Below are 27,784 nucleotides of genomic sequence, written 5' to 3' on the forward strand. Positions count from 1 at the left end.
CTTTTATATATAATTTATTTTCTTATAGGACTTATAAGGAGCAGTATTCCAAATAAGAATATTGTGGAAAGGGAACATTATTCTCTGATCAAGCCAACCAAAGACATCATTTCTTATTATACTTCTGGAGGAAACACAAAGAAATATTTCATTTGCTCATTTTCAGGATAGGAGAAACCTTCTACAGCTAACTTATTTCTCATCTAATACATGATGAGTCTCACAGGAGAGAAGCCCTATCTGTGCTCTGAGTGTGACAAAAGCTTTACATATAAATCAGCACTTCTCACACATCAGAGGAGTCACACAGGAGAGAAGCCATTTACATGTTCTGAATGCAGCAAGTGTTTTTCCCAGAAGGGAGATCTTGTTACACATCAAAGGAGTCACACAGGAGAGAAACCATTTACATGTTCTGAATGTAGCAAGTGTTTTACCCTAAAGCAGTATCTTGTTATACATCAAAGGAGTCACACAGGAGAGAAGCCATTTACATGTTCTGAATGCAGCAAGTGTTTTTCCCAGAAGGGAGATCTTGTTAAACATCAAAGGAGTCACACAGGAGAGAAGCCATTTACATGTTCTGAATGCAGCAAGTGTTTTTCCCAGAAGGGAGATCTTGTTAAACATCAAAGGAGTCACACAGGAGAGAAACCATTTACATGTTCTGAATGCAGCAAATGTTTTTCCCAGAGGTCACATTTTGTTATACATCAGAGGAGTCATACAGGAGAGAAGCCATTTACATGTTCTGAATGTAGCAAGTGTTTTACCCTAAAGCAGTATCTTGTTATACATCAAAGGAGTCACACAGGAGATAAGCCATTTACATGTTCTGAATGCAGCAAATGTTTTTCCCAGAGGTCACATCTTATTTTACATCAGAGGATTCACACAGGAGCGAAACCATTTCAATGCTCAGAATGTAGCAAGTGTTTTACAGGGAAGCATCAACTTGTTTGTCATCAGAGGATTCACACAGGAGAGAGGCCAAGGCCCTCATTCCGAGTTGATCGGTCGCAATGCGAATGTAGCAGAGTTACACACGCTAAGCCTACGCCTACTGGGAGTGTATCTTAGCATCTTAAAAGTGCGACCGAAGTAATCGCAATATTGCGATCACAAACCTCGTAGCAGTTTTAGAGTAGCTTCAGACTTACTCTGCCTGTGCGATCAGTTCAGTGCTTGTCGTTCCTGGTTGACGTCACAAACACACCCAGCGTTCGCCCAGGCACTCCCACCGTTTCTCCGGCCACTCCTGCGTTTTTTCCGGAAACGGTAGCGTTTTCATCCACACGCCCCTAAAACGCCGTGTTTCCGCCCAGTAACACCCATTTCCTGTCAATCACATTACGATCGCCGGAGCGATGAAAAAGCCGTGAGTAAAAATCCTATCTTCATAGCAAAGTTACTTGGCGCAGTCGCAGTGCGAATATTGCGCATGCGCACTAAGCGGAATTTCACTGCGATGCGATGAAAAATACAGAGCGAACAACTCGGAATGAGGGCCCATGTTCTGAATGCAGCAAGTGTTTTACCCATAAGGCACAGCTTGTTAGACATCTAAGGGATTCACACAGGAGAGAAACTATTTAAATTATCTGAATTTTTAATAGAAAGATAACATTTATTAATCACATGATGAGTCACTCTGAGGGCCTGAATGTAGTATGTGTCTCATCAGTAAGTTGAGATGTACTGTTTCTCTTCAATAAGGTTACAAGTAAGGATATTTTTTTTTTGAATGTGACAAAACTTTTATATGAATCAGTTTTATTAGAGACTGAAGAGGAGAAACATCTACAGTTGATCCTCTGCACCAGTGTATTGAAATAAACAATGTGAATGGTGAAACCACAAAAACTGCCTGAAATGATTATTTATTTGTTAATATAAACTGTCATTATCCTGGAATAATCGGTGCTACTACTTAATCTAATACACTAATATAAAACATACAAGAGAAATAATAGAAGTTTTCTTGGTGTAGTGCACTGGTTTAAAACATTACTCTTATTGTGCTTTCATATAAGGAAGATTAAATTATATCAGCAAAATATTAGAACATACCTTAAAGAAAATGACAAATAGGTATGAAAAAGTGATAATATACTGTAGAACTTGTACAAGTTTACACTCTTATAGCTCATTGTTCTTTCCCTCATGCCTTTCTATTGTATTCTTACCTGCCTCTATTATGAGTACTCTGCACTATCTTGTATAATGCTGCATTTAAGACTCTGGCCTCCAGTATCCCGTAGCAACCAATCAGATGATAATATTTGTTTTCTTGCCACAAGACAGGTAATAGCTGATATTTAGTTGCTATGGGTTACAGCACAACATTGATTTCTACATCATGTTAAATAAATCCCAAAGATAGCACATTGTGTACCAGGCTAATAATAAAGATCCTGCACATTAAAGTACTTTGAACTAGAATCATAGTAAAAGTATAAATGTTACTAACCATGACATTGGACATAATGATCCTTCTCAGACAGGAAAATATTATTAATTACCAACACTTGATGCTAAAAAAAACTGTTCTTGATAAATATGTTTTTACAAGATGGAATCATGGGTGATATATAACCACTTGTCTGGCATGGTCACATTAGATGCCACCATACCAGGCTGGTCCTTCTCTGACATGGTCCCATCTGATGCATCTAGTCAGAAATGTCCATTGTGCAGCCGCTGGAAGATAATCTAAAAGCAGCTGCCACTCTCAGAGGGACCTTTTTGCTCCTTTGTTTCCGTGTACCCTCCTCCACTGCCTTCTGTTCTGCCAATCACTGCTAATCATCTTCACCCGTTGGTTCCGGCTCGGAGGAAATGGGCACCTGCGAATTAACTTCCAGCAAGGCCTTCCGCTCCATTTCCCTGGTTTCCTCCTCCCATCTCTGGGCGCGACCATCCGCAATCATCTGGTCTTCATTCCACGGACAATCGGGAAGCGCATGTCCTCTCGCCTCGCAGAGCGCACACACAGGCTCTGCAGCCACCCGGTCCCAAAGCTGCTGACGAGACTCCGTCATCTTCTTCACCGTGGCCTCGTAGTCCGTCCTGTCTTCAGTCCATGGACATTCCAGGAGCCGATGTCGGGGATCTCCACAGTTTTCACACCAGGAATCAACCTCGTCTTGGCTCAACTCTTCGTCCCAGGGACAACTGTTGTGCTCATGCCCGTAGTTTCCGCAGAGCAAACAACGGGACTCTTTCTTCGCGTGGCCCTTCTGACGTCTTCCGTCCGCTTCCTGGACCACCTTCTTTGGGGACGTCTCTCGCCAAGTACACTCGTCGGCAAAGTGACCCGTTTGCCGACATTTCTTGCAGGGCGTCACAGCGGCTTTCTTGCGCCCCTTCTCCCGGCGCTCTTCTTTTTCACGCTGGACCGACCGCTGCACCATCTTCAGGATGTCTGCCCCAGACACCGTCACCCAGTCGCTCTGGTCCGCACACGTCCAGGGGTGAGTCTTCTCCGGAACCATCCGCAGGGAGGTCTTCTTGGTGGCGTTCCACATCGTGTCCGTGATCCGGTCTCTTTTATCCTGCTGACTACGCCAAGTGTGAGAGGTGCGGTGCGTGTGGTGGTGCCTGCTGCCGTGCAGGTGTAGACGCGGTACTCACCAGGTGCCGCTCTCTCTTACCTTCAGGTACCGGAACCTTCAACGGACCTGGAATTCTTCAGTCGGATCCGGACACGGCGATTCCCTCTCGGAGCTGACCGACGACCTAGCTGAGGAGAGAAGGGTTTACATTAAAGGGGTATCGACCCTGCTTCCGGTGGAACAGGGGATACCCCAGGGGTGGCTGCGACCTTCACCGGCTGGGTGAATGGTCATCACCGGCACAAAGCCTCAGCTACCCAGCTTTCACACACTCGCGCTTTCGCACGTAGTGTGATGAAAGGGATTCTCACGTCCGTGAGCAATCCTGATTCCGGCGCTCGGGGACAAACAAGGGACAGACGTACACGGATGCTACTCACCGTCACAAGTCTTGCACTCCGATCTTCTCCACTTACAGGTCCCTGTAAGGAGGCAAAGAGAAACAGCCGTGCAGGGCCTAACTCTACCCTAGTGTCACACCCTACACTAAATACAACAGCCGAGCCCTCAAACTAGCTCTGTGGGTGTAGTGCAACAAAACTATACAAACACAGTCACTTTGCCCTGCACGGTAACAACATACATCACAATATCGGAATGCAATATCACACGGTGTTGTCCCTTTATCTACCCGACCCAGAACACCCAGTAGTGGGGGCCGCACAGCCCACCCACCTACCGTGCTCGCTCCTTAGGGGCTCAGGCCGAGCTGGCCGGCCTACTTAACACTTCAGGGTGGCCGGGGCCTAGCGCCCAGGGCCACCTGTACTCACCTCGGGGGAACAGTAATTCACTGGGCCTAGCACCCCCCCTAACTTCACACAGGCCGGAGGCCTGACTTCGCCCACGGGCCTAGCGCCCGCCTAACTTGCCGCCCGTTGGGTGACCTGGGCCTTGCGCCCAGGGTCACCTTAATATTCCCTAATGGCCAAAATCCCCTAGGGCCTAATGCCCTCTAATGCCCCACAGGCCTAGTGCCTGAACGTGCCCCTCGGGCCTAATGCCCGCCTAACTTTGCCCACAGGCCGGTGGCCTGATTATCCTCATGGGCCTAGTGCCCAACATGTGCCCCCCAGGCCTAGTGCCTGCCTATCTGGTGCCGCAGGGATTGGGTGGCTTGGGCCTAATGCCCAAACCACCTAATCAGCAAAATGACCCCAAATCTCCTAACTGCGCCACAGGCCTAGTGCCTGACTTGTGCCTCGGGCCTAATGCCCGTCCCTGGTGGTCGAGGGAGGAAAAGGGGAGGGGGGAAGGATGCCTCACTGAGGCCTTACTTAACCCGGGGGCCTCCGGCACCGTCTTCTGCCGCTGACCCGTCCTGGCCAGCGGCGTCGTCTCCGCTGGTCCGCGTCCAGCCGCCGCTGGACATCTTCTTCCTGGCGCCCGACCGCTGGCCTTCTTCTCTTCTCCCAGTCTTCTTTCTTCTTCGCGCTCTTCTGCGCGCGCGTCCTCTTCGGCTCCCGCCCGGCGTCTCTTCTGTCTTCGCCGCTCTTCGGCGCGGCCTCCTCGGCTCCGTCCCGCCCGGCGTCTGACGTCAGACGCCGGGGGCGGGGCCTATGACGCGGCGAGCGCCGATTGGCCCGCCGCGTCTCTTCCTGATTGGCCGCCGCTCTGGGAGCCACGATTGGCTCCCGGAGGGCGCCAACATTCAAATCCTCCTGCCTCTGGTCCGGTGCAGGGAAAAGGGTAATCCCTGCACCGGACACCCGCCGCCACGCACCCAGCGCGGATGTGCCCACGGGGCACATCCTTACATTTCCCCCCCCTTTTTCCTTTGTAGTCCCTACAAAGTTCCTCACGACTTCCATTGTCCGCGGGTCAGGGAATTCAGAGGTCCCTCTGGCGAAGGTGCATTCGGGGGCCCAGCCTGGACCAGCTGTGACCCCACACCCTTCCTCCTCCAGCTCCGGGTTCCTCTTACGTCCTGACCTCCATCGGCGGATCCTCTGGGGGAGTGGCATCTCCTCACGGTCGCTTGACGTTGGCCACCAAGGGGAATCTTCCTCCACGGGGACAACAGTCACCCACTCTTGGCCTCCGATATCGTCTGTGGCTTCGTCCCTGTCTTCCGGGTGTGGTATCGACCACCACCCAACAGCGGAATCCTCCGGGGCATCCGTTTCCTCCCGGGCAACAGCCACCACATGTCGAATTTCCTCGTGGGGCATCTCCAAAGGTCCTGTGTCTTCCTCTGGAACGGGTCCTCCCACGGCATCAGAGTCCTGTCCCCGTACGTCGGTCCATCTCGGCACTCCCGGCAGGTACTCTTGCTCCAGGACTATATCCTCCTCTTCACGGAGGGCATTCAACTGGGAGCATGACTCCACCCGATCCTGCCAGTCACTCTCGTCGGCGCTTCCGACGCAAGAGTCGTCCTCCATCTGTTCTGGGAGGGATTCGTCGGCGGACAGCTCACCGTAGTCCGAGTCCTCCTCCGATATCTGGACTGGGGTATTACTTTCCTCCTCAGCGTACTTCTTCGCTTCCGCTGGCACCGTTACTTCCTCAGCGTACTCCTTCGCTTCCGCTGGCATCGTTACTTCCTCAGCGTACTCCTTCGCTTCCGCTGGCATCTCTTGGTACCCAGGACACTCCTGTTCCGCACGTCCTGGTCGTGGACGGTTCCATCGCGGGGAGATTCCGGACGTCTCAGTCACTGGGTCTTCACGCTTTTCTTCGCAGCGTGGTCTCTTCACCTCCCAGTCGTCCACCTCCGCCTCATGCGGGAAAGGATTCTGCCTTACTGGGGTCACTTTCTTGGGACAGAGTAGGTCCTCGGCATCTTCCCAAGGGCACCCACTGGCCGCATGTCCTGGTCGCCGACACTTCCAACAAGGGAGGGCCACTGCCACCTTCTCCAAGACGGGTTCCTGGTCCACCTCCTTCACTAGGGAATCTTCACCCATTGGTTCCGGCTCGGAGGAAATGGGCACCTGCGAATTAACTTCCAGCAAGGCCTTCCGCTCCATTTCCCTGGTTTCCTCCTCCCATCTCTGGGCGCGACCATCCGCAATCATCCGGTCTTCATTCCACGGACAATCGGGAAGCGCATGTCCTCTCGCCTCGCAGAGCGCACACACAGGCTCTGCAACCACCCGGTCCCAAAGCTGCTGACGAGACTCCGTCATCTTCTTCACCGTGGCCTCGTAGTCCGTCCTGTCTTCAGTCCATGGACATTCCAGGAGCCGATGTCGGGGATCTCCACAGTTTTCACACCAGGAATCAACCTCGTCTTGGCTCAACTCTTCGTCCCAGGGACAACTGTTGTGCTCATGCCCGTAGTTTCCGCAGAGCAAACAACGGGACTCTTTCTTCGCGTAGCCCTTCTGACGTCTTCGGTCCGCTTCCTGGACCACCTTCTTTGGGGACGTCTCTCGCCAAGTACACTCGTCGGCAAAGTGACCCGTTTGCCGACATTTCTTGCAGGGCGTCACAGCGGCTTTCTTGCGCCCCTTCTCCCGGCGCTCTTCTTTTTCACGCTGTACCGACCGCTGCACCATCTTCAGGATGTCTGCCCCAGACACCGTCACCCAGTCGCTCTGGTCCGCACACGTCCAGGGGTGAGTCTTCTCCGGAACCATCCGCAGGGAGGTCTTCTTGGTGGCGTTCCACATCGTGTCCGTGATCCGGTCTCTTTTATCCTGCCGACTACGCCAAGTGTGAGAGGTGCGGTGCGTGTGGTGGTGCCTGCTGCCGTGCAGGTGTAGACGCGGTACTCACCAGGCGCCGCTCTCTCTCACCTTCAGGTACCGGAACCTTCAATGGACCTGGAATTCTTCAGTCGGATCCGGACACGGCGATTCCCTCTCGGAGCTGACCGACGACCTAGCTGAGGAGAGAAGGGTTTACATTAAAGGGGTATCGACCCTGCTTCCGGTGGAACAGGGGATACCCCAGGGGTGGCTGCGACCTTCACCGGCTGGGTGAATGGTCATCACCGGCACAAAGCCTCAGCTACCCAGCTTTCACACACTCGCGCTTTCGCACGTAGTGTGATGAAAGGGATTCTCACGTCCGTGAGCAATCCTGATTCCGGCGCTCGGGGACAAACAAGGGACAGACGTACACGGATGCTACTCACCGTCACAAGTCTTGCACTCCGATCTTCTCCACTTACAGGTCCCTGTAAGGAGGCAAAGAGAAACAGCCGTGCAGGGCCTAACTCTACCCTAGTGTCACACCCTACACTAAATACAACAGCCGAGCCCTCAAACTAGCTCTGTGGGTGTAGTGCAACAAAACTATACAAACACAGTCACTTTGCCCTGCACGGTAACAACATACATCACAATATCGGAATGCAATATCACACGGTGTTGTCCCTTTATCTACCCGACCCAGAACACCCAGTAGTGGGGGCCGCACAGCCCACCCACCTACCGTGCTCGCTCCTTAGGGGCTCAGGCCGAGCTGGCCGGCCTACTTAACACTTCAGGGTGGCCGGGGCCTAGCGCCCAGGGCCACCTGTACTCACCTCGGGGGAACAGTAATTCACTGGGCCTAGCGCCCCCCCTAACTTCACACAGGCCGGAGGCCTGACTTCGCCCACGGGCCTAGCGCCCGCCTAACTTGCCGCCCGTTGGGTGACCTGGGCCTTGCGCCCAGGGTCACCTTAATATTCCCTAATGGCCAAAATCCCCTAGGGCCTAATGCCCTCTAATGCCCCACAGGCCTAGTGCCTGAACGTGCCCCTCGGGCCTAATGCCCGCCTAACTTTGCCCACAGGCCGGTGGCCTGACTATCCTCATGGGCCTAGTGCCCAACATGTGCCCCCCAGGCCTAGTGCCTGCCTATCTGGTGCCGCAGGGATTGGGTGGCTTGGGCCTAATGCCCAAACCACCTAATCAGCAAAATGACCCCAAATCTCCTAACTGCGCCACAGGCCTAGTGCCTGACTTGTGCCTCGGGCCTAATGCCCGTCCCTGGTGGTCGAGGGAGGAAAAGGGGAGGGGGGAAGGATGCCTCACTGAGGCCTTACCTAACCCGGGGGCCTCCGGCACCGTCTTCTGCCGCTGACCCGTCCTGGCCAGCGGCGTCGTCTCCGCTGGTCCGCGTCCAGCCGCCGCTGGACATCTTCTTCCTGGCGCCCGACCGCTGGCCTTCTCTTCTCCCCGTCTTCTTTCTTCTTCGCGCTCTTCTGCGCGCGCGTCCTCTTCAGCTCCCGCCCGGCGTCTCTTCTGTCTTCGCCGCTCTTCGGCGCGGCCTCCTCGGCTCCGTCCCGCCCGGCGTCTGACGTCAGACGCCGGGGGCGGGGCCTATGACGCGGCGAGCGCCGATTGGCCCGCCGCGTCTCTTCCTGATTGGCCGCCGCTCTGGGAGCCGCGATTGGCTCCCGGAGGGCGCCAACATTCAAATCCTCCTGCCTCTGGTCCGGTGCAGGGAAAAGGGTAATCCCTGCACCGGACACCCGCCGCCACGCACCCAGCGCGGATGTGCCCACGGGGCACATCCTTACATTTACACTCTTATAGCTCATTGTTCTTTCCCTCATGCCTTTCTATTGTATTCTTACCTGCCTCTATTATGAGTACTCTGCACTATCTTGTATAATGCTGCATTTAAGACTCTGGCCTCCAGTATCCCATAGCAACCAATCAGATGATAATATTTGTTTTCTTGCCACAAGACAGGTAATAGCTGATATTTAGTTGCTATGGGTTACAGCACAACATTGATTTCTACATCATGTTAAATAAATCCCAAAGATAGCACATTGTGTACCAGGCTAATAATAAAGATCCTGCACATTAAAGTACTTTGAACTAGAATCATAGTAAAAGTATAAATGTTACTAACCATGACATTGGACATAATGATCCTTCTCAGACAGGAAAATATTATTAATTACCAACACTTGATGCTAAAAAAAACTGTTCTTGATAAATCTGTTTTTACAAGATGGAATCATGGGTGATATATAACCACTTGTCTGGCATGGTCACATTAGATGCCACCATACCAGGCTGGTCCTTCTCTGACATGGTCCCATCTGATGCATCTAGTCAGAAATGTCCATTGTGCAGCCGCTGGAAGATAATCTAAAAGCAGCTGCCACTCTCAGAGGGACCTTTTTGCTCCTTTGTTTCCGTGTACCCTCCTCCACTGCCTTCTGTTCTGCCAATCACTGCTAAACAGGCATCCTGGCGGCAACCCCCACTTTATGGCTGAAGAGATTAGCAGCTGCTGGGGAAATATATAGTATTCAGCCCTCACCTTCTCTCCTTATCAGTGTTTACCACACAGCTGTTTCTGTATACAAAATGCAAAGTTGCAATAATTATGATTGTTCATCGAAAGACTGTTTTATATCAGTAACTGATGTTCTGAAAAATCTATATTATAAAAAATATAATTTCTTTTAAAATAAAAATTGTGGGATATGTTTTAGATAGATGTTGTTAACCTAATTCAATCATAAAAAATTACAATTACTGAGCAGTTTTTGGAAAATAATATTTGCCAGTTAAGTGGTTGAGGGGTCACAAGGTGCTGACAATCTGACTCCAAATAATAAAACCCCCAGAAGATCATTTACCATTATTATTACTCTGCAAAAGTCGTTTCTATGTCTTTTTTGCAGGTGGTGAACTGTAAACACAGGGTCTTCCTGCCAATCAGGGATTTCTCAGTAGAATACATAGTATTCCCTGATCACTGCTGTCTATACTTGTCTCCTGTCCTCCAGAGAAATAACCAAAAGTAAAACAATCACCCTGCCCTAAACTGCTTGGCTAACTTATGTCATTGCTCCTAATCCAATGTCCCCATGACAGATGTGTGTATTACTCCTTTTGAACAGTAGAGATGATGGGAGATAAACTGATATTTTTTCTTCTCATCTTCCCATTTTCTAACAAGATGCATTGATAACTTGAAAACTGTTTATATGCATAAGTATTTTCTTTCCTTACACAAGACATTGTTCCCTGTAGTAAAATACTCTTCCAGTTACCCATTGTTCTCATATTCTTTTTATTCATTCCTTATTTAGCATTTTCTGAAATAAAAAGCATTAAAAGAAACAGGTCAGGAACTGTTCAGATGGAAAATAGCATAAAAAAATATTACAGTGGCGTGACAACAATAAAGCATTGACAATACAGTCATTATAGAAGAAATAACAATTACTAGGTCTGTACTGCCACTAGGGTAAAGGAGAGGGAAGAAAGAAGAGGTGGAATAGTGGAAGGAGAGAGGTCCTAAATAAGAGTTACAGGTATCCAATTCCTTAATTATGAGTCAAACTAGGTAGACGTGAAGTCAGCCAGTATATCTTGCGAAGACAGAATATGGTGATCCATTTGCATTTCAAAGTCTATCCTACCAAATCATTCAGATATGGGGGATGGGGGATATATTTCCAATGTATTATTGCCTTCTCAGTATTGTTAAAATGCTTTAGGAGAGGTGGTGGTATGCAGTAGTAGTTAGAAACCATGATTGAAAGGAACTGCAGAACATGGGATTTGATCAGATATCAGGAAGACAAATATCTGAAGCCTATCTGGCCTGATACGGGGACAATTTCTCCAAATGTGAATTGGAGAGCCTATAGCTATAGCATAATGATAGCAGGTGGTAGGAATGAGAGGTGACATTTGATTAAGTACACTAAAACACTATAACCACCATGTCACATCTTGAACTGTGTTTGAACAATATTGAGGCTGAGAAAGCAAACCCCAGCTATGGAGAAAATATTCAACCATTGATGGTCATCTTTTAGAGGGAATGGCCTCTGGCTAGACCCGACAGGTGGTGTATGAATTGAAGGTAGGACCATTCTTCTCTAGCAGGCTGAAAGAGGCTTCTGCAGGGCCAAAATTGGGTGCACCCCACAAGAATTCACCAGCTGACTGATCTGTAGTGCACCTCCAGTACATGATCCTAATAGAGCCTGAGGACGCAAACCTGGAAGAAACCTCCTGTTATGTGTTCATTGGTGACATGATAGTCAAAATAAGTTTATGTGTGTTGTCTCTCTGCGAGCATCGCTGTGAGTGTTATCTCTGTGAGGACTGCGAGGACTATCTCTATCAGAGCTGTATCTGTGAGTGCTGTCTTTGCTGTCTCTGTGAGCACTGTCTCTACGAGGACTTTCTCTGTCCGAGCTGTATCTGTGAGTGCAGTCTATGTAGCTGTGGTCTATGTTATTGATGTATCACTGATGATTCTTTATCTAAACTGTTTCCACCACATCTACTAAATTCACATCCAGAAGGTAACTTGAGAAATGGCGTCAATCTGTATTTTTTTGGCACTGTAATTGAAAAAAATTAAAATGTTTATTTATAAAAAAAAAACTGATAGCCTGTTGTGTATTTATAAGCTAACTTTAACTTATGATTATTTTTGGTTGTTTACAACTAAAGTTCTGCAATATGTTTTAGCTCTAATAGTTACACAAGCGTAGGGTTACCAAGTTGTATAAGACATAACAAAGGGCCTGATTCTGGTTTGTTAGCAAAGCCAAAAAGCATATAATGGGTAAAACCATGTTGCACTGCAGGTGGGGCAGATGAAACATGTGGAGAGAGATTAGATTTGGGTGGGGTGCGTTCAAATTGAAATCTAAATTACGGGGGCATGGTTTGGCTCAGCATGTAGTAGCAGCCTAGTGCTGTATCTCCCTATCTATATCCTGCTTAAAATCCTGTTCCCTGGTGGATTTCTGCACAGCAATAACCATGCGGTGGTAGGAACACTTACTGTACCCCCCCAATCAGTGTTTGAGGGTTCCTGAGAACGGGGTGCCATTGTTACCCTGCTGGTGAGCTGGGACAGTGTGATCAGTCCTGCTGCTGTGCTACACGCCACACGCCACTGAACTTCCCACCACGGCGGGCTCTTCTCTGCTCCGGGAGCAGGAGTGTGCTGGCGGCTGGCCTTTGTGGGCGATTGTACCTGTGGGGGATGGAGACTCCACCGTTAAATAGAGTCTGGTAGGAAATTCTGCAGCACTGTTGTTGGATATAGAGGGAAGGCTTAGGCGCAATAACATCAGATTTGTCGGTCTCCCTGAAAGGGCGGAAGGTGCCCTTGAAATTAGAGACATTCCTTGAAAACTGGCTAGTTAAGATGTTTGCCCGGGATGCATTTACTCTTCAATTTGCTGTGGAATGAGAGCACAGGCTGCCGTCTCACCATCCTCCTCCTGGTGCACCAGCTAGGACCTTCATTGCATGTTTTTTACATTACAAAGATCGGGATGCTGTTCTTCGGTTGGCTTGGACAAATGGCCCTCTGCAATTTGATGTTCAAACTGTGTCTGTCTTCCTGGACTTTGCTCTAGAAGTGCAGAAAAGTTGCTCGCAGTATATTCAAGTTAAAAGGAAACTTTGAGATGGTAATATACAATATTCAATGTTATTCCCGGCCAGGCTACGTGTGGTGTTTAACAATACCACTCACTTTCTTCACCAATCCCAAAGATGCTGAAGATTTATTGGAAGGAGAGCCACATGCTCCCCGCTGAAACACTTGTCTCCAGTTATATCCTTTCTTTTTAAGCACTGGGGGGAACAGGAAGAAGTATGGTTTAATTATTTTTGCTGTTCCTTGTTCTTCAGTATTGTGCAAACCTAGTGAGTGGTTGGTGTACATTCAGTTTGCTTCAGGTAGTATTACATTAGTTCCAAGTGAGTTCGGAGGGCAATACAAGTGGAAATAATATATATGCATATTCACCATGTTGAAGTATGCCATCAGGGAACAATATTTCTTATGGTTGAAGACAGGGACTTCCTGCTGGATATAGTATAGGTACATTCACCCTATCTCCTACGCTTGTTTTTCAATAGGTTAAGTTTCACGACAGTGTTGTAGTTATTTAGTTATAGGATTCAGGTAGTCCTTAGGTTTTCAGGGATGTACAGGGTGGATGTGGGCGGGGTTAGGTTTTTTCATGCCATCATTACATGTTAGTGTGTGTTCTTTTCATGACGTGTTTAACATGTTGAGAAATGCTGTGTTATTATGTGGTACTGGATCCGTAATATTTTATGTTAAACCCCCTGGCAACATACTGTGCTTTACAGTAGACTATTATCCTGTTCCCTTCTCTGTCCTTCTTTGTTCCATTCTGTTGCTCCTTTTCCCTTTGATCTCTATGGCTGTTGATTCTGGAGAGCTCCGCCTGCTTGGCTGAAATGTTAGAGGCTTAGGTGATAGGGTCAAGAGGTCTTGTCCCTTGTTAAAAAATATTAGGCTGATATAATCTGCCTATCAGAGAATTATTTAATAGGTAGTAAGGTGCTGGTGCTTAAAAACCTTGGGTGGGACATATGTTTACTTCTACCTTTTCCAGTAATGTAAGAGGTGTGTCAGTGCTTATCAGGAAAACTGTGCAATTCCATCTGGAGTCTAACAAAGTAGACGTTCATGGCAGGGTTTTTTTTTTTTTTTTTTGCATGCTCGTAGTAACTGTACTCTGTTGCATGTACTGGCTATATACATCAACCCCCCATATAATGATGAGATTCTTAGGCTGGCTGCCAGTTTTGTAGCCCAGTCCCCAGCCACTCCCACAGTGTATGGGGGATTTTAATAATGTAATGAATAAAAGTCATTACCGATGGAGAGAGGTCACAGTTTCTACTCCTCAATCTCCCTATTTTACTCCATTTGCACGTCTGGTTGCAGAGTTGGGGTGGGTGGATATATGGAGGAATCGTAATTTGGGTGTTAGTCAGTTCTTGTGTTATTCTGCTAATTTTCACATGTTCTCCCGTACAGATCTGGACTTGATCTCTCCTGATCTGTCTTCAGATGTGGTAGAGGTAGAGTATCTTCCGTGGGGAATTTCTGACCACTCTCCTATTTCCCTTAATTTGAGGATAGATCAGGATAGGTGAGTGAGGATGTGAAGCTCAATCCATTCTGGTTAACTCTACTGGGAACAGGCTCAGATTTGGTTGCATCCTGGGAGGGTTTTAAGACTGATAATTCTACATACTTAGACCCTGCAGTTCAGCATGATGCCTTTAAGGTTTTTATGAGTGGCTCCTTTATTAAAATAATCTCCGACAATCAATTGTTTAGCCGGAAAGAGGAAACCTACCTGGAGGCTTTGTGTCAGCAACTGGAGGTTCAATATATTCTTTCACAATTGCTATCTGACAGGATACTCTGGCAAGATGCACAGAAGGATTGGTTGGATTATTTGTTTGAAAAATCTAAACGTAGACTTCTTTTCTCTAGGCATGAGCAATATTTCCAGACTGAAATGGGGGGCATCTATCTGGCGTTTCTGGTGCATGTCGAGTCTAGTAATAATATTTTTCAGTGTATACAAAACTCTTGAGATCAGCTATGCTATTCTGGGGCAGAGATGGCGGAAGTTTTCTGTGACTATTATTCCTCATTATATGCTTCTCAGTTTCCTATTCTGCTGAGCAGCTTTGGGAGTACCTGACTCGGGTTGAGCTGCCATATTTGTCTCGGGAAGATGCTGAATCATTGGATGCACCATCTACTCTTTTCTCTCCCTGCCTCGAAGGCCCATGGGTGCGATGGCCTTCCTGTGGAGGTATATAAAAAATTTAAAGAGTTCTTCATTCCTTATTTATGTGAATTATTGAACTCATTACTTGAATGGGGAACTTTTTTTCAATCAATGTCAGAGGCTAATATTTTTGTCTTAGCAAAACCCGGTAAGGACCCCACATTACCGGAGTTTTACCAATCCATTTATTTTTTGACCACTGATGTCAAAATATTAGCAAAGGTGCTGGCATACGTCCATTATTCACCTGGACCAGACAGGGTGCATGCTGGGTAAGTCCAGCACCCAAAATCAGCGCCAAATGTTCTGCCATCTGCGGAGGTATGATCTGGTAAAGTCAGAAGCAGACGTAGTGTCCTTGGACGCTGCAAGGCCTTTGATTCAGTGGAGTGGATATACCTTTCGAATTTGCTTAAAAAATTTGCCTTTGGGCTGTAGTTTATAAGATTAATTCAATTATTATATTCTTCCCCCATGGCTCATGTATCGGTTAATGGGTTTACTTTGGCTGCATTTCCACTAGCCAGAGGAACCCGGTAGGGATGCCCCCTGTCACCTTCACTGTTTGCGATGCTATAGAGCCACTGGCTAGTCTCATTGGGAATTAGGGTTGGTGAGGCTGTGGATGTGGTGGCTTTATATGCAGATGACATGCTCCTTTTCTTACAAGACTCAGAAGGGTCCCTGCAAGCTATGCTACACATAACTACATTTGGTACTTCTTCAGGTCTGTTAATTAATTGTGACAAGTCAAATATTTTCCCCATTTCCAGTCATGTTCCCGAGGTTGTGCATGCAACTCATACTTTACAATGGACGCTGCGGTTTAAGTACCTAGGCATCTGGATTACTCCACGAGCTTCAGAATATGTGGTTCAGAATATTGACCCCACTGTGCTGAAATTTAAGGTGAAAGCTCATGCCTGGAAAAAATTACCCCGATCTGTTTTGGTACACATTAACTTATTTAAAATGGTTACCCAACCTAATGTCTTATATATTTTACAAAATTCCCCAATCTATATCCCTAAGAAAGTGTTTAGTGGTATAGAGCGTATTTTATCTTAGTTTATCTGGGGTAACAAGCCAGCTAGAGTATCTATTAAAACACTATATAAATCTAAATTGTCAGGAGGATTGAGCCTACTCAATCTCAGGTTTTAATATGAAGCAGCACTGTTGTCTCATTTATCTAGCTGGACTAATGGTATGGTAGACTTGACCATGGCAGGAATCTTGGCTGAACGGGTGTTGTCCTCCTCTTTTTCCTTTTCTCCTCTGCAATTTCTACTATCTGGTTTGCCAGCTGCTGGGTTACCCCAGCTGCTTCATCAGGCCTTGGTCTGGTGCTTTGCTCATACACTTTACGATGGGTTGGATCATGAAGACAGCACTCCGCTATGGTTTATAATAATAATGCGTATCCTGAACTATTTAAGCTGTCACTGGATAATATCTGGCTTGTGAAAGGTGTGATAGCAGTAGGCAATTATATAGTGGGGGAGTATTTAAATCCTTCCAGCAGTTGAAAGTGGAATTCGATATCCCCAATACAGCCTTGTTTCGATATTTCCAATTGCGACAAGCAATACAAGTTCAGTTTACTCAAGGTGCCCCGGTAATATCAGATTCACCTGTCAAGGTGCTATTAACCAATTTGGGAATGAAGGGTAAGGTCTCCTATACATATGCAACTGTTAATGATAAATTGTGCCCAGATCAGTTGAACAGCCTTAGGGTAAAATGTGAAACAGATCTAGCACTTGTGTATGATAAGCAATGGCTCCAAATTTTAGGATCCGTCAAATACACTACTCCGTGCATTAGATATTAGCAAGTGTTTTTTTATGTTCTTCATAGGGTCCGTCATACACCTATGTCTTTGCAGAGAGCTGAACTCATAGACAATTCTCTCTGTCCCAAATGTTGGGCTGAGAATACCGGATTCTGGCATATGATATGGGATTGCCCATTGGTGTATTCGTTCTGGGAAGAGATCTGGAGGGATGTGCTGGTGATAGCGCCTTCTCTCCCTGGATAAACTCAAAGATATGTATATTTTGATTGGATCTTGAGGAGACACACTCTGTAACAATGTACAGATATGTAATGTGACTCACTACATTAGCTAAAGTCATGATAGCAAGAGTCTGGTTCTCAGCGAACTCCCCTAATATTCACACATGGAGGGCACTAGTTAATAATGTTGCTCGGCATGAAAGGCATACTGTATGTTTACAGCATGAGGCTCTGAGTCCAGGTTTCATAAGAAATGGGAGCTGTCACCACCATATCCCTCCATCTGTAGTTCCAGATTGGGCAGAGAGGGTGTGTCACGAACCTCGGGCAGCGGCGACCGCGCTTGTCCCTGCGGGTGGCCTGGTCTGCCCGGCGCCTCTCTTCCCCTGTCAGTCTCCGGCTTCAGCGGCGGGTCGGCGCTGCTCTCCGGCGGCTTCCCGGAAGCAAGGGCGCCGCCATCACAAGCAAGGGCAAGGAGGCGGAGCAGGTCTGACGTCACCTGCCTGCTCCGCCAATCAGGCTAGGGCGGGGAATTTAAAATCAGATACCAGGCAGAGATCCGATGCCTGAGTATCTTCGTTTCTCCTGTGGAAGCTATGATCCAGAGCTCCCTCGTCCCTGCAAGCATCCTGTGCTTCCAAGCATCCTGTCCCTGCAAGCATCCTGTGCTTCCAAGCATCCTGTCCCTGCAAGCATCCTGTGCTTCCAAGCATCCTGTCCCTGCAAGCATCCTGTGCTTCCAAGCATCCTGTCCCTGCAAGCATCCTGTGCTTCCAAGCATCCTGTCCCTGCAAGCATCCTGTGCTTCCAAGCATCCTGTGCCTACAAGCAACCTGTGCTTCCAAGCATCCTGTGCCTACAAGCAACCTGTGCTTCCAAGCATCCTGTGCCTACAAGCACCTCCGTGCCTCCAGTTACCTCCGTGCCTCCAAGCACCTCGTGCCTCCAAGCACCTCCGTGCCTCCAAGCACCTCCGTGCCTCCAAGCACCTCGTGCCTCCAAGCACCTCGTGCCTCCAAGCACCTCCGCGCCTCAAGCACCTCCGTGCCTCCAGTTACCTCCGTGCCTCCAGTTACCTCCGTGCCTCCAGTTACCTCCGTGCCTCCAAGCACCTCCGTGCCTCCAAGCACCTCGTGCCTCCAAGCACCCCGTGCCTCCAAGCACCTCCGCGCCTCAAAGCACCTCCGTGCCTCCAGTTACCTCCGTGTCTCCAAGCACCTCGTGCCTCCAAGCACCTCGTCCCTCCAAACACCTCGGTGTCTCCAAACACCTCCGTGCCTCCAAGCACCTCCGTGCCTCCAAACACCTCCGTGCCTCCAAGGGTCTCCCAGCACTCCCTGTACTCCCAGTACCTCAGTGCCTTCAATACCACAGTGTCTCCAATATCTCAGTACCCCAGCCTTCATTATTTCTACAAGTCTTGTCTTACAGGAGACCTACAAGAATTCCTCTGGGCCTCCCGCCTGCCGTCTTAGTTCTGCATGAGGAAGACCTACATCCGGCCATCTCTACTACGACCCAGTGGCGGTTCCTCTTCCCGGTCATCGGAAGAAGCCCCGAGTCCACAACACTCCCAAACCAGGTCAGTGATAGTATACTCAGGCCTCATGGACTCGGGGGATCGGAACACGGACTCTAGTGCCATCCAGAACCTGGCTTCTCGAGTGCAAAGTCAGGAAGCAGCACAAGGTCAGGTGATGCAGTACCTCCAGCAGTTGTCCGGGCGTCTGGATCAGATTCAGGCGTCTCTGGCCTCAGTAATTCCGGCTCCTGTTCCAGCAGTCGCACCAGTTGCCGTTGCCAGCAATGTTCAACCATCGGCCGGTGTCACTCCACGCCTTCAGTTGCCTACTCCGTCCCGCTATAATGGGAATCCCAAAAATTGTCGTGGTTTCTTGAACCAGTGCGAGGTACATTTCGAGCTACTTGCACACAACTTTCCTACAGACCGGTCCAAGGTAGCATATATTATTTCTCTGTTGGAAGGTTCTGCTTTGGATTGGGTGTCTCCATTATGGGAACGATCTGATCCCATGGTTTCCAACTACACCAACTTCATCTCGTCCTTTCGAAGGATTTTCGACGAGCCCGGCAGAATGACCACTGCTTCTTCCGATTTGCTCCGTGTTCGGCAGGGCGCCCGTTCCGTGGGCCAGTACGTGGTTCATTTCCAGACCATTGCTTCCGAACTACGCTGGAATAATGATGCCCTGAGAGCTGCCTTCTGGAACGGTCTTTCCGACCGGCTGAAAGACGAGCTGGTTACTAGAGATCTGCCGGATCCATTAGAAGATTTGATTTCCCTTTGCGTCAAGGTGGATCTTCGGATGCAGGAGCGTGGAAGAGAACGTAACCGTTCGGATCGTTCCAGGTTCCGGAATCCTACTCCTAGGCCGGTGGCCTCACCTAGCTCAGATGAGCCCATGCAAATTAACCGCTCCCGACTGTCTCCGGAAGAACGACAGCGTCGTCGTGAGGGTAAACTCTGCCTTTACTGTGGAGCCGCAGATCATTTTCTTAAATCTTGTAAAGTCCGTCCGGGAAACGGGCAGACCTAGCTTGTTCCGGAGGAGTCAAGCTGGGAGTTACGACAAAAGCTTCTCCAACTTCGGACTGCTTGCTTCCAGTAACTCTAGTCTCCAATTCAGTCTCCAGGTCTTGTGAAGCCCTATTGGATTCCGGAGCTGCAGGGAACTTCGTTTCTTCCTTCTGTGCCCAAAGTTTGGGTTTAAAGTTACGGCCTATCGAGCGGCCAATTTCACTGACGGCTATCAACGGGTCTAGAATTTCCAAAGGTCTCATAATGTGGCGCACGGGGCCAGTTAAGCTGCGGGTCGGGGCTCTACATCAGGAAGATTTGGAACTCTTGGTAATCCCAGAAATGCCCCATGATCTGGTTCTTGGAATGCCTTGGCTGAAAAGTCATAACCCCCACATCGATTGGAAGTCGTCACAAATTCTGTCCTGGAGTTCCTTTTGTCACACTAATTGTCTTACTCCTGTTTGTCCGCTCCGTGTTACCTCCAAAACGGATGAAGAGCACATTCCGGAGGCATATCAAGGGTACAAGGACGTATTTTCGGAACAAGCTGCTGACCTGTTACCACCTCACAGGCCTTGGGACTGCCCTATTGACCTTGTCCCAGGGAAGACGCCACCTCGTGGTCGCACATATCCTCTGTCTCTTCCCGAGACTCAAGCCATGTCGGAGTATATTAAGTCCAATATGCTCAAGGGATTCATTCGCCCCTCTTCCTCCCCTGCTGGTGCAGGCTTCTTTTTCGTGAAGAAAAAGGACGGGGGGTTGAGACCATGCATCGACTACCGCGGCCTAAACGACATTACTATTAAGAATAAATACCCCTTGCCACTAATCACAGAGTTATTTGATAGGGTTCGTGGTGCCCGCATTTTTTCAAAACTCGACTTGAGAGGAGCTTATAATCTTATACGCATCCGAGAGGGGGATGAATGGAAGACTGCCTTTAATACCCGAGATGGGCATTACGAATACTTGGTGATGCCGTTTGGTCTTAGTAATGCTCCCGCGGTTTTCCAGGGATTCGTCAACGAAATCTTTCGTGATATGCTGTATCAGAGCGTTGTGGTATATCTGGACGACATACTGATTTTTTCCAAGAATCTTGTCGAACACAGGACTCAAGTCAAAGAGGTGCTACACCGTTTACAAGAGAATCATCTCTACGCCAAGCTTTCCAAATGTACCTTTGAAGTAACATCTATTCCGTTCCTCGGTTATGTCATCTCGGGGACGGAGCTTCGCATGGATCCGGAAAAGTTGTCGGCCATTCGTGATTGGACTCAGCCTCTTTCCCTGAAAGCAATACAAAGGTTCCTGGGCTTTGCGAACTACTACAGGAAATTCATTAAAGGTTTCTCCACCATTGTTGCACCCATTACTGCCCTGACGAGAAAGGGTTCTAATCCTAGTTTGTGGCCTCCGGAAGCCATTGTAGCTTTTTCTCGCTTAAAGTTAGCTTTCACGACGGCTCCAGTTCTCCAACAACCAAATTTCGAGGAACCCTTCTTCTTAGAAGTTGATGCATCTTCAGTCGGGGTGGGGGCTGTCCTCTCCCAGCATTCCTCTGATAAGAAATTACATCCGTGTGGCTTCCACTCTCGTAAATTCTCTCCAGCCGAACGAAATTACTCTATTGGAGACCAGGAACTCTTGGCAATCAAATCTGCCTTGGAAGAATGGAGATATCTTCTAGAAGGGGCTAAACATGTGTTTACCATCTACACGGATCACAAGAATTTACTGTACATCAAATCCGCACAATGTTTGAATCCTCGCCAGGCGAGATGGGCACTTTTCTTTTCCCGATTCTCGTTCATTATTAAGTACCGTGCCGGGACTCTCAATATTAAAGCAGATGCGCTTTCCCGTTCACAGGTTCCCACAGACGAGGATGAACCTCCGGAGCGGGGTTTAATTCTGAATCCAGTTTCTGTCTCTGCTGCTTTAACTACTCCAGCTCCTCCTCCTGGAAGAATGTCCGTACCAGCTAGATTCCGCCCAGGAATACTACGGTGGGTCCATAACTCCAAGTTTTCCGGTCATCCCGGCGCTCAGAAGATGTACAAGTTTCTGCAAAGGTCTTACTGGTGGAACACCATGAGGAAGGATGTACAAGATTGCGTTAATTCATGTCCCCAATGTACACAACATAAATCTCCTCGTCTGCCTCCTGCAGGGTTACTTCGTCCTCTGCCTATCCCTGTGAGACCCTGGACTCACATTTCCATGGACTTCATCACTGACTTGCCCTGTTCCAAGGGTTGCAACACCGTTTGGGTTATCGTTGACCGTTTTTCGAAGATGGCACACTTTGTGCCCTTGACTGGTCTTCCGACAGCACCGAAACTGGCTCTATTGTTTATCCGAGAACATTTTCGTTTGCATGGGTTGCCACAAGAGATTGTTTCTGACCGTGGAGTACAGTTCACCGCCAGGTTTTGGAAAGCCCTTTGTTCAACTCTACACATTAAACTTAAGTTTTCGTCGGCTTATCATCCCCAAACAAATGGACAAACGGAACGAGTCAATCAAGATCTAGAGACTTTTCTTCGGTTGTATCTCTCTCCTTCACAGGACAACTGGGTGGAGTTGTTGCCTTGGGCGGAGTTTGCCCATAACCATTTGTTTCATTCTTCCACTGGGGAATCACCATTTTTCGTCAACTACGGGTTCCATCCCCGTGTTCCGGAATTTCCAAGCCTTCCGATAATAGAGGTTCCTGCTGTAGCGTCCACTCTACGACACTTTGGACAAATTTGGAGAAAGGTTCATGCTAATCTTAAGCAGGTTTCTGTTCGGTACAAGTTCTTTGCAGATAAGAAACGGCAAGCCGCACCTCAATATAAAGTTGGGGACAGGGTATGGCTGTCCACACGGAATCTCCGGTTGAAGGTGCCCACCATGAAATTCGCTCCAAGGTTCATCGGTCCTTACCCTGTGCTACAAGTCTTAAATCCTGTGGTCTGTAAACTGGGTTTGCCTGCCCATCTTCGCATACCTAACGCCTTCCATGTTTCTCTACTCCGTCCCCTCATACTGAATCGATTCCACTCAGCACTCCCAAGGCCAACGTCCGTAGTGGCAGAAGCTGGAGCGGAGTTTGAAATCAAAGCTATTCTGGACTCTCGTTATCTTCATAAAAAATTACAGTACTTGGTGGACTGGAAGGGTTATGGACCTGAGGAGAGAAGTTGGATTGGGGCTACTGAAGTAACGGCTCCTCGTCTGATTCGGATCTTCCACTCCAGACATCCGACTAAGCCCGGGAAGTGTCCAGGGGCCACTCCTGGAGGAGGGGGTACTGTCACGAACCTCGGGCAGCGGCGACCGCGCTTGTCCCTGCGGGTGGCCTGGTCTGCCCGGCGCCTCTCTTCCCCTGTCAGTCTCCGGCTTCAGCGGCGGGTCGGCGCTGCTCTCCGGCGGCTTCCCGGAAGCAAGGGCGCCGCCATCACAAGCAAGGGCAAGGAGGCGGAGCAGGTCTGACGTCACCTGCCTGCTCCGCCAATCAGGCTAGGGCGGGGAATTTAAAATCAGATACCAGGCAGAGATCCGATGCCTGAGTATCTTCGTTTCTCCTGTGGAAGCTATGATCCAGAGCTCCCTCGTCCCTGCAAGCATCCTGTGCTTCCAAGCATCCTGTCCCTGCAAGCATCCTGTGCTTCCAAGCATCCTGTCCCTGCAAGCATCCTGTGCTTCCAAGCATCCTGTCCCTGCAAGCATCCTGTGCTTCCAAGCATCCTGTCCCTGCAAGCATCCTGTGCTTCCAAGCATCCTGTCCCTGCAAGCATCCTGTGCTTCCAAGCATCCTGTGCCTACAAGCAACCTGTGCTTCCAAGCATCCTGTGCCTACAAGCAACCTGTGCTTCCAAGCATCCTGTGCCTACAAGCACCTCCGTGCCTCCAGTTACCTCCGTGCCTCCAAGCACCTCGTGCCTCCAAGCACCTCCGTGCCTCCAAGCACCTCCGTGCCTCCAAGCACCTCGTGCCTCCAAGCACCTCGTGCCTCCAAGCACCTCCGCGCCTCAAGCACCTCCGTGCCTCCAGTTACCTCCGTGCCTCCAGTTACCTCCGTGCCTCCAGTTACCTCCGTGCCTCCAAGCACCTCCGTGCCTCCAAGCACCTCGTGCCTCCAAGCACCCCGTGCCTCCAAGCACCTCCGCGCCTCAAAGCACCTCCGTGCCTCCAGTTACCTCCGTGTCTCCAAGCACCTCGTGCCTCCAAGCACCTCGTCCCTCCAAACACCTCGGTGTCTCCAAACACCTCCGTGCCTCCAAGCACCTCCGTGCCTCCAAACACCTCCGTGCCTCCAAGGGTCTCCCAGCACTCCCTGTACTCCCAGTACCTCAGTGCCTTCAATACCACAGTGTCTCCAATATCTCAGTACCCCAGCCTTCATTATTTCTACAAGTCTTGTCTTACAGGAGACCTACAAGAATTCCTCTGGGCCTCCCGCCTGCCGTCTTAGTTCTGCATGAGGAAGACCTACATCCGGCCATCTCTACTACGACCCAGTGGCGGTTCCTCTTCCCGGTCATCGGAAGAAGCCCCGAGTCCACAACACTCCCAAACCAGGTCAGTGATAGGGTGGTTCTGAAACAGGGTCATAATCTGGGGGGTAATGGAACATGTTACAAGTGTCACGTTGTTATCCTCAGTGCTTAATGCTTTAAATATGTCATGGCTTTTTTTTTTTGCTATTATTTTGCACTATCAGTGAATTATTGGAAAGCAATATGTGGTTTTGGAACTACCCCTAATGTGTTGGTAGTGGTAATGGTAGGTAAAGTCAGCACAAATGTCGGGGAAGAAAAAGACACACAAGCGGATTTGTCTATATATATATATATATATATATATCACTCTCAAAGCAGGTGGCACTCACGGGTCTTCTTAATGACTGGAATGAGCAGATCAGGTAGATCAACGTTTCGATTTTATTGCAAAATCGTCATCAGGATCAGATAAATACAACAACAAAGTTAACAGTTTTATAACTCACCCAAAGTGATATCCACGCCTTCTCGCCATGCCGCCGGGCTCCGGGTGCCCAGCGTCTTCCGGTGACGTTCGCCGCCGCCGGCGTCCGCATGCACGTCATCGCGTCAGCCCGGCTTCCCGTTACCCGGCAACACAGGAAGGCGGGTCAGCGTCAGTGCACCCAACCACCAATAAGGGTCCTCCGCCACTCCTCCTAGACCTGGTTACGGACCCGGAGCACTAGGCGCCACGTGACCCTCACCCCGCCTCTGTGTGATCAGAGCCGCCCGGCGTCCCGTTGCCCAGCAACCAGGGGGGAGGCAGAAAATGCGGAAGCCCATACATAATAAAAAAACAATATAACCACAGGGACAATTGGCACAGAGCAATATAGTAAATCATGTCTAATCAAGACAATATCTAAAACTCAGGACACCGAGTGGACTGATTAGTAAATGGTGTAAAAGGCAACATTACACTTAAGGCAGCAGAGATATACACACCCAGAATTCAAAAAAACAATTTAGCAAAATATTTCAAAGGAAGCAATTAAGGCCTAATGATTCATTTAGGCCACGAGGGGCCACAGTATCTAATCGATGTATCCATTTCACTTCCCTCTGCAACAGAGCACGATCTCTGTCACCTCCTCTAATATTTTTTGGGGCCTGATCGATAATTTTGTAGCGTAATGTAGTCAACCCATGTTTAAAAATCCTGAAATGGCGTGCCACTGGTTGTTCTTGTGGCACCACCAGGCCTTCCACTGCTTTACGTATCGATGACCTGTGCATATTCATGCGTTCTTTAAACTGTCTCGTGGTCTTCCCTATATAGAGAAGACCACATGGGCAGCGAATAAAGTATATAACATGCGTACTAGAGCATGTTAAAACCTGACGAATGGAAAACCGTTTTCCTGAATGTGGGTGTGAAAACGAATCCCCACTTTCCAGGAAACTACAAGTGGTGCAACCCGTACATCGGTAGCACCCAGGTCTACGGCTCAAAAAGTGCATAGAAGTAGGAACTCTGGAAAACCCTGAGATGTCATTTTTTATAAGCCAATCTTTTAAGTTCTTATTACGTGAAAAACTAGGCATGACCTCGGTCTCATGAAAGACCTTCAGGTCAGGGTCACTCTTCACAAGAGGCCACAACCTTTTTGTGTGTCTTACAGTATCGGCACTTTGGTTGTGAAATTTCTGTACAAATGGGATTTTATTGGTTAATTTGGAATTTTTGGTAGTGGGTACCAGGGCCTGTTCTCTAGGGATGGCTAATACTTTTTGTTTGATGCGTATTAATTCATCAAACTTGTATCCTCTGGCCACAAACTGACGAATCATGGCATCTATGTCCCTTTCGGTTGTCATCAAATTATCCGAAATTCTATGCACTCTGAGAAACTGTGAATATGGGAGACCTTTTTTGGTACTAATGGGATGTTGACTGGAAAAATGTAAAACATTATTTCTATCGGTGGGTTTTTTGTATAATGAGGTATGGAGACCATCTGGATCTAACTGGATGAACACATCCAGATAATTCACCTGTTTGTTACTAATAGTGTAGGTGAATTTGATGAAGTCATTATTATTGTTGGCCATAAGCATAAGGTCATGAAACTCAACCTCACTACCAGACCATATGATCAACAGGTCATCAATGTACCTCAGAAATAACAAAATTTTAGAGGAAATACTTAGATCAGTAAAGAAAATTTCACGTTCGACATCAAACATGTAACAATTAGCGAATGCCGGGGCCACACAGGACCCCATGGCACAGCCTTGCAGTTGTATATACCAGCGGTTATCAAATAAAAAGTAATTCCTCTTAAGAGTCAACCCTAACAATTGTACAAAAAATGCAACATCTGGGCCCTGATATGCTGAACTCTGGGAAAGCAATCTTTCTGCTGCCTGTAGACCGCCATCATGCAAAATACTTGTGTATAAATTCACAACATCTACAGTACAAAGGAAACAGCTTGGTAATGGATTCGGCAGGGTTTGTAACCTCTGAAGTAAAGTAGTAGTGTCTTTCAAATATGTATTTTGAACTTGAATGACAGGTTGAAAGAACGTGTCCAGATACTTAGATACTTTATAGTAAATGGAGTCCCTGGCGGCAATAATCGGCCGACCAGGGGGCCGTACAGCATCCTTGTGGATTTTGGGCAGGGTGTATAGTACAGGCGCCACAGGAAATTCCTGTATAAGCGCATTTTTTATTTGAGCAGTAATTATACTCTCACTAACCGCCTGTGACAACACCCTGTCCAATTCCTTGTTAAACAACAAAGTAGGATCATTTTCCAATTCCCTGTATACCAATGCATCACCTAACTGCCTGTATATCTCATCACGGTATTGACCAATGTCCTGAACAACGATGCCGCCCCCCTTATCTGCCGGGCGGATGATAATGCTACGGTCCTTGCTCAGATTCACAAGTGTCTCATATTCCTCTTTGGACATATTGGGTACTGTGGGCACATCAGGTCTGGCAGTAGGTAGATCCAAATTTCTCTGAAAGCATTTCAGAGAGGCATTGGTAGTATAGGGATCAAATTTGGATCGAGGTTTAATTGATGGTGGTACGGGATCTGGATCGGAAGTCCTCTGAGACTTTCCTTGAAAGAATTCTTTCAATCTCAGATTCCTATTAAACTTGTATGCATCAATTTTCCATTGTAGAATGTCCATATCACAGGAAGGGACAAAAGAGAGTCCTTTATTCAAGATCTCTAATTCACATGGTGTCAATTCTCGACTGGAAAGGTTAAATACTAAGTTTTGTTGCTCTTTTTTGACTTCGCTTTTGAGGATCCTTTCCCACTGTCTGCCCCTTCTCGTGGGGCGGAAACCTTGACCGTGCGCTGAGCGCGGGTGCTGACCCCTAAAGGGGGTTTTCTGCTTGTACTGGTGCTGGTATCATCCGTATCACTTTGTGTGGACACCCCGCCACTGGAGGTCTCTGTGTCCCCCGGGAACTTCAGAAATCTCCTAGGTTTATTCTGAAAGGGCTGTTTGTTGTTCGGGTTAAACGCCCAAGCATATACCCTGTTTTCTGCATAGTCCCTTTGCACTGTGACTAATTTTTCTCTCTTGAACTTGACCA

The 27,784-nt window shown here is 48.4% G+C and overlaps 1 protein-coding gene across 1 annotated transcript; it reads left to right on the plus strand.

Annotated features, from left to right (window-relative positions):
• Positions 1-213: 213 nt before the first annotated feature.
• Positions 214-17,016, plus strand: LOC134934291 (gastrula zinc finger protein XlCGF17.1-like). Its single transcript, XM_063929756.1, has 5 exons — positions 214-925; positions 13,187-13,255; positions 14,352-14,466; positions 15,894-16,071; positions 16,981-17,016. The coding sequence occupies exons 1-5, from the start codon at positions 214-216 to the stop codon at positions 17,014-17,016; spliced, it is 1,110 nt and encodes a 369-aa protein (XP_063785826.1).
• The last annotated feature ends 10,768 nt before the right edge of the window (positions 17,017-27,784 follow it).

This window comes from Pseudophryne corroboree, chromosome 6 (assembly GCF_028390025.1).
Source record: "Pseudophryne corroboree isolate aPseCor3 chromosome 6, aPseCor3.hap2, whole genome shotgun sequence".
In the NCBI taxonomy this organism is placed as follows: Eukaryota; Metazoa; Chordata; class Amphibia; order Anura; family Myobatrachidae; genus Pseudophryne; species Pseudophryne corroboree.

Excerpts from the sequence above, each read along its gene's own strand:
- LOC134934291 (XM_063929756.1), top strand. The coding sequence starts at position 214 with ATGAGTCTCACAGGAGAGAAGCCCTATCTGTGCTCTGAGTGTGACAAA. Across the intron at positions 13,256-14,351 it reads TAGTATTACATTAGTTCCAA|ATCTGGACTTGATCTCTCCT; the intron begins GTGAGTTCGGAG and ends TCTCCCGTACAG. Across the intron at positions 14,467-15,893 it reads TTGAGGATAGATCAGGATAG|TCATGTTCCCGAGGTTGTGC; the intron begins GTGAGTGAGGAT and ends CCCCATTTCCAG.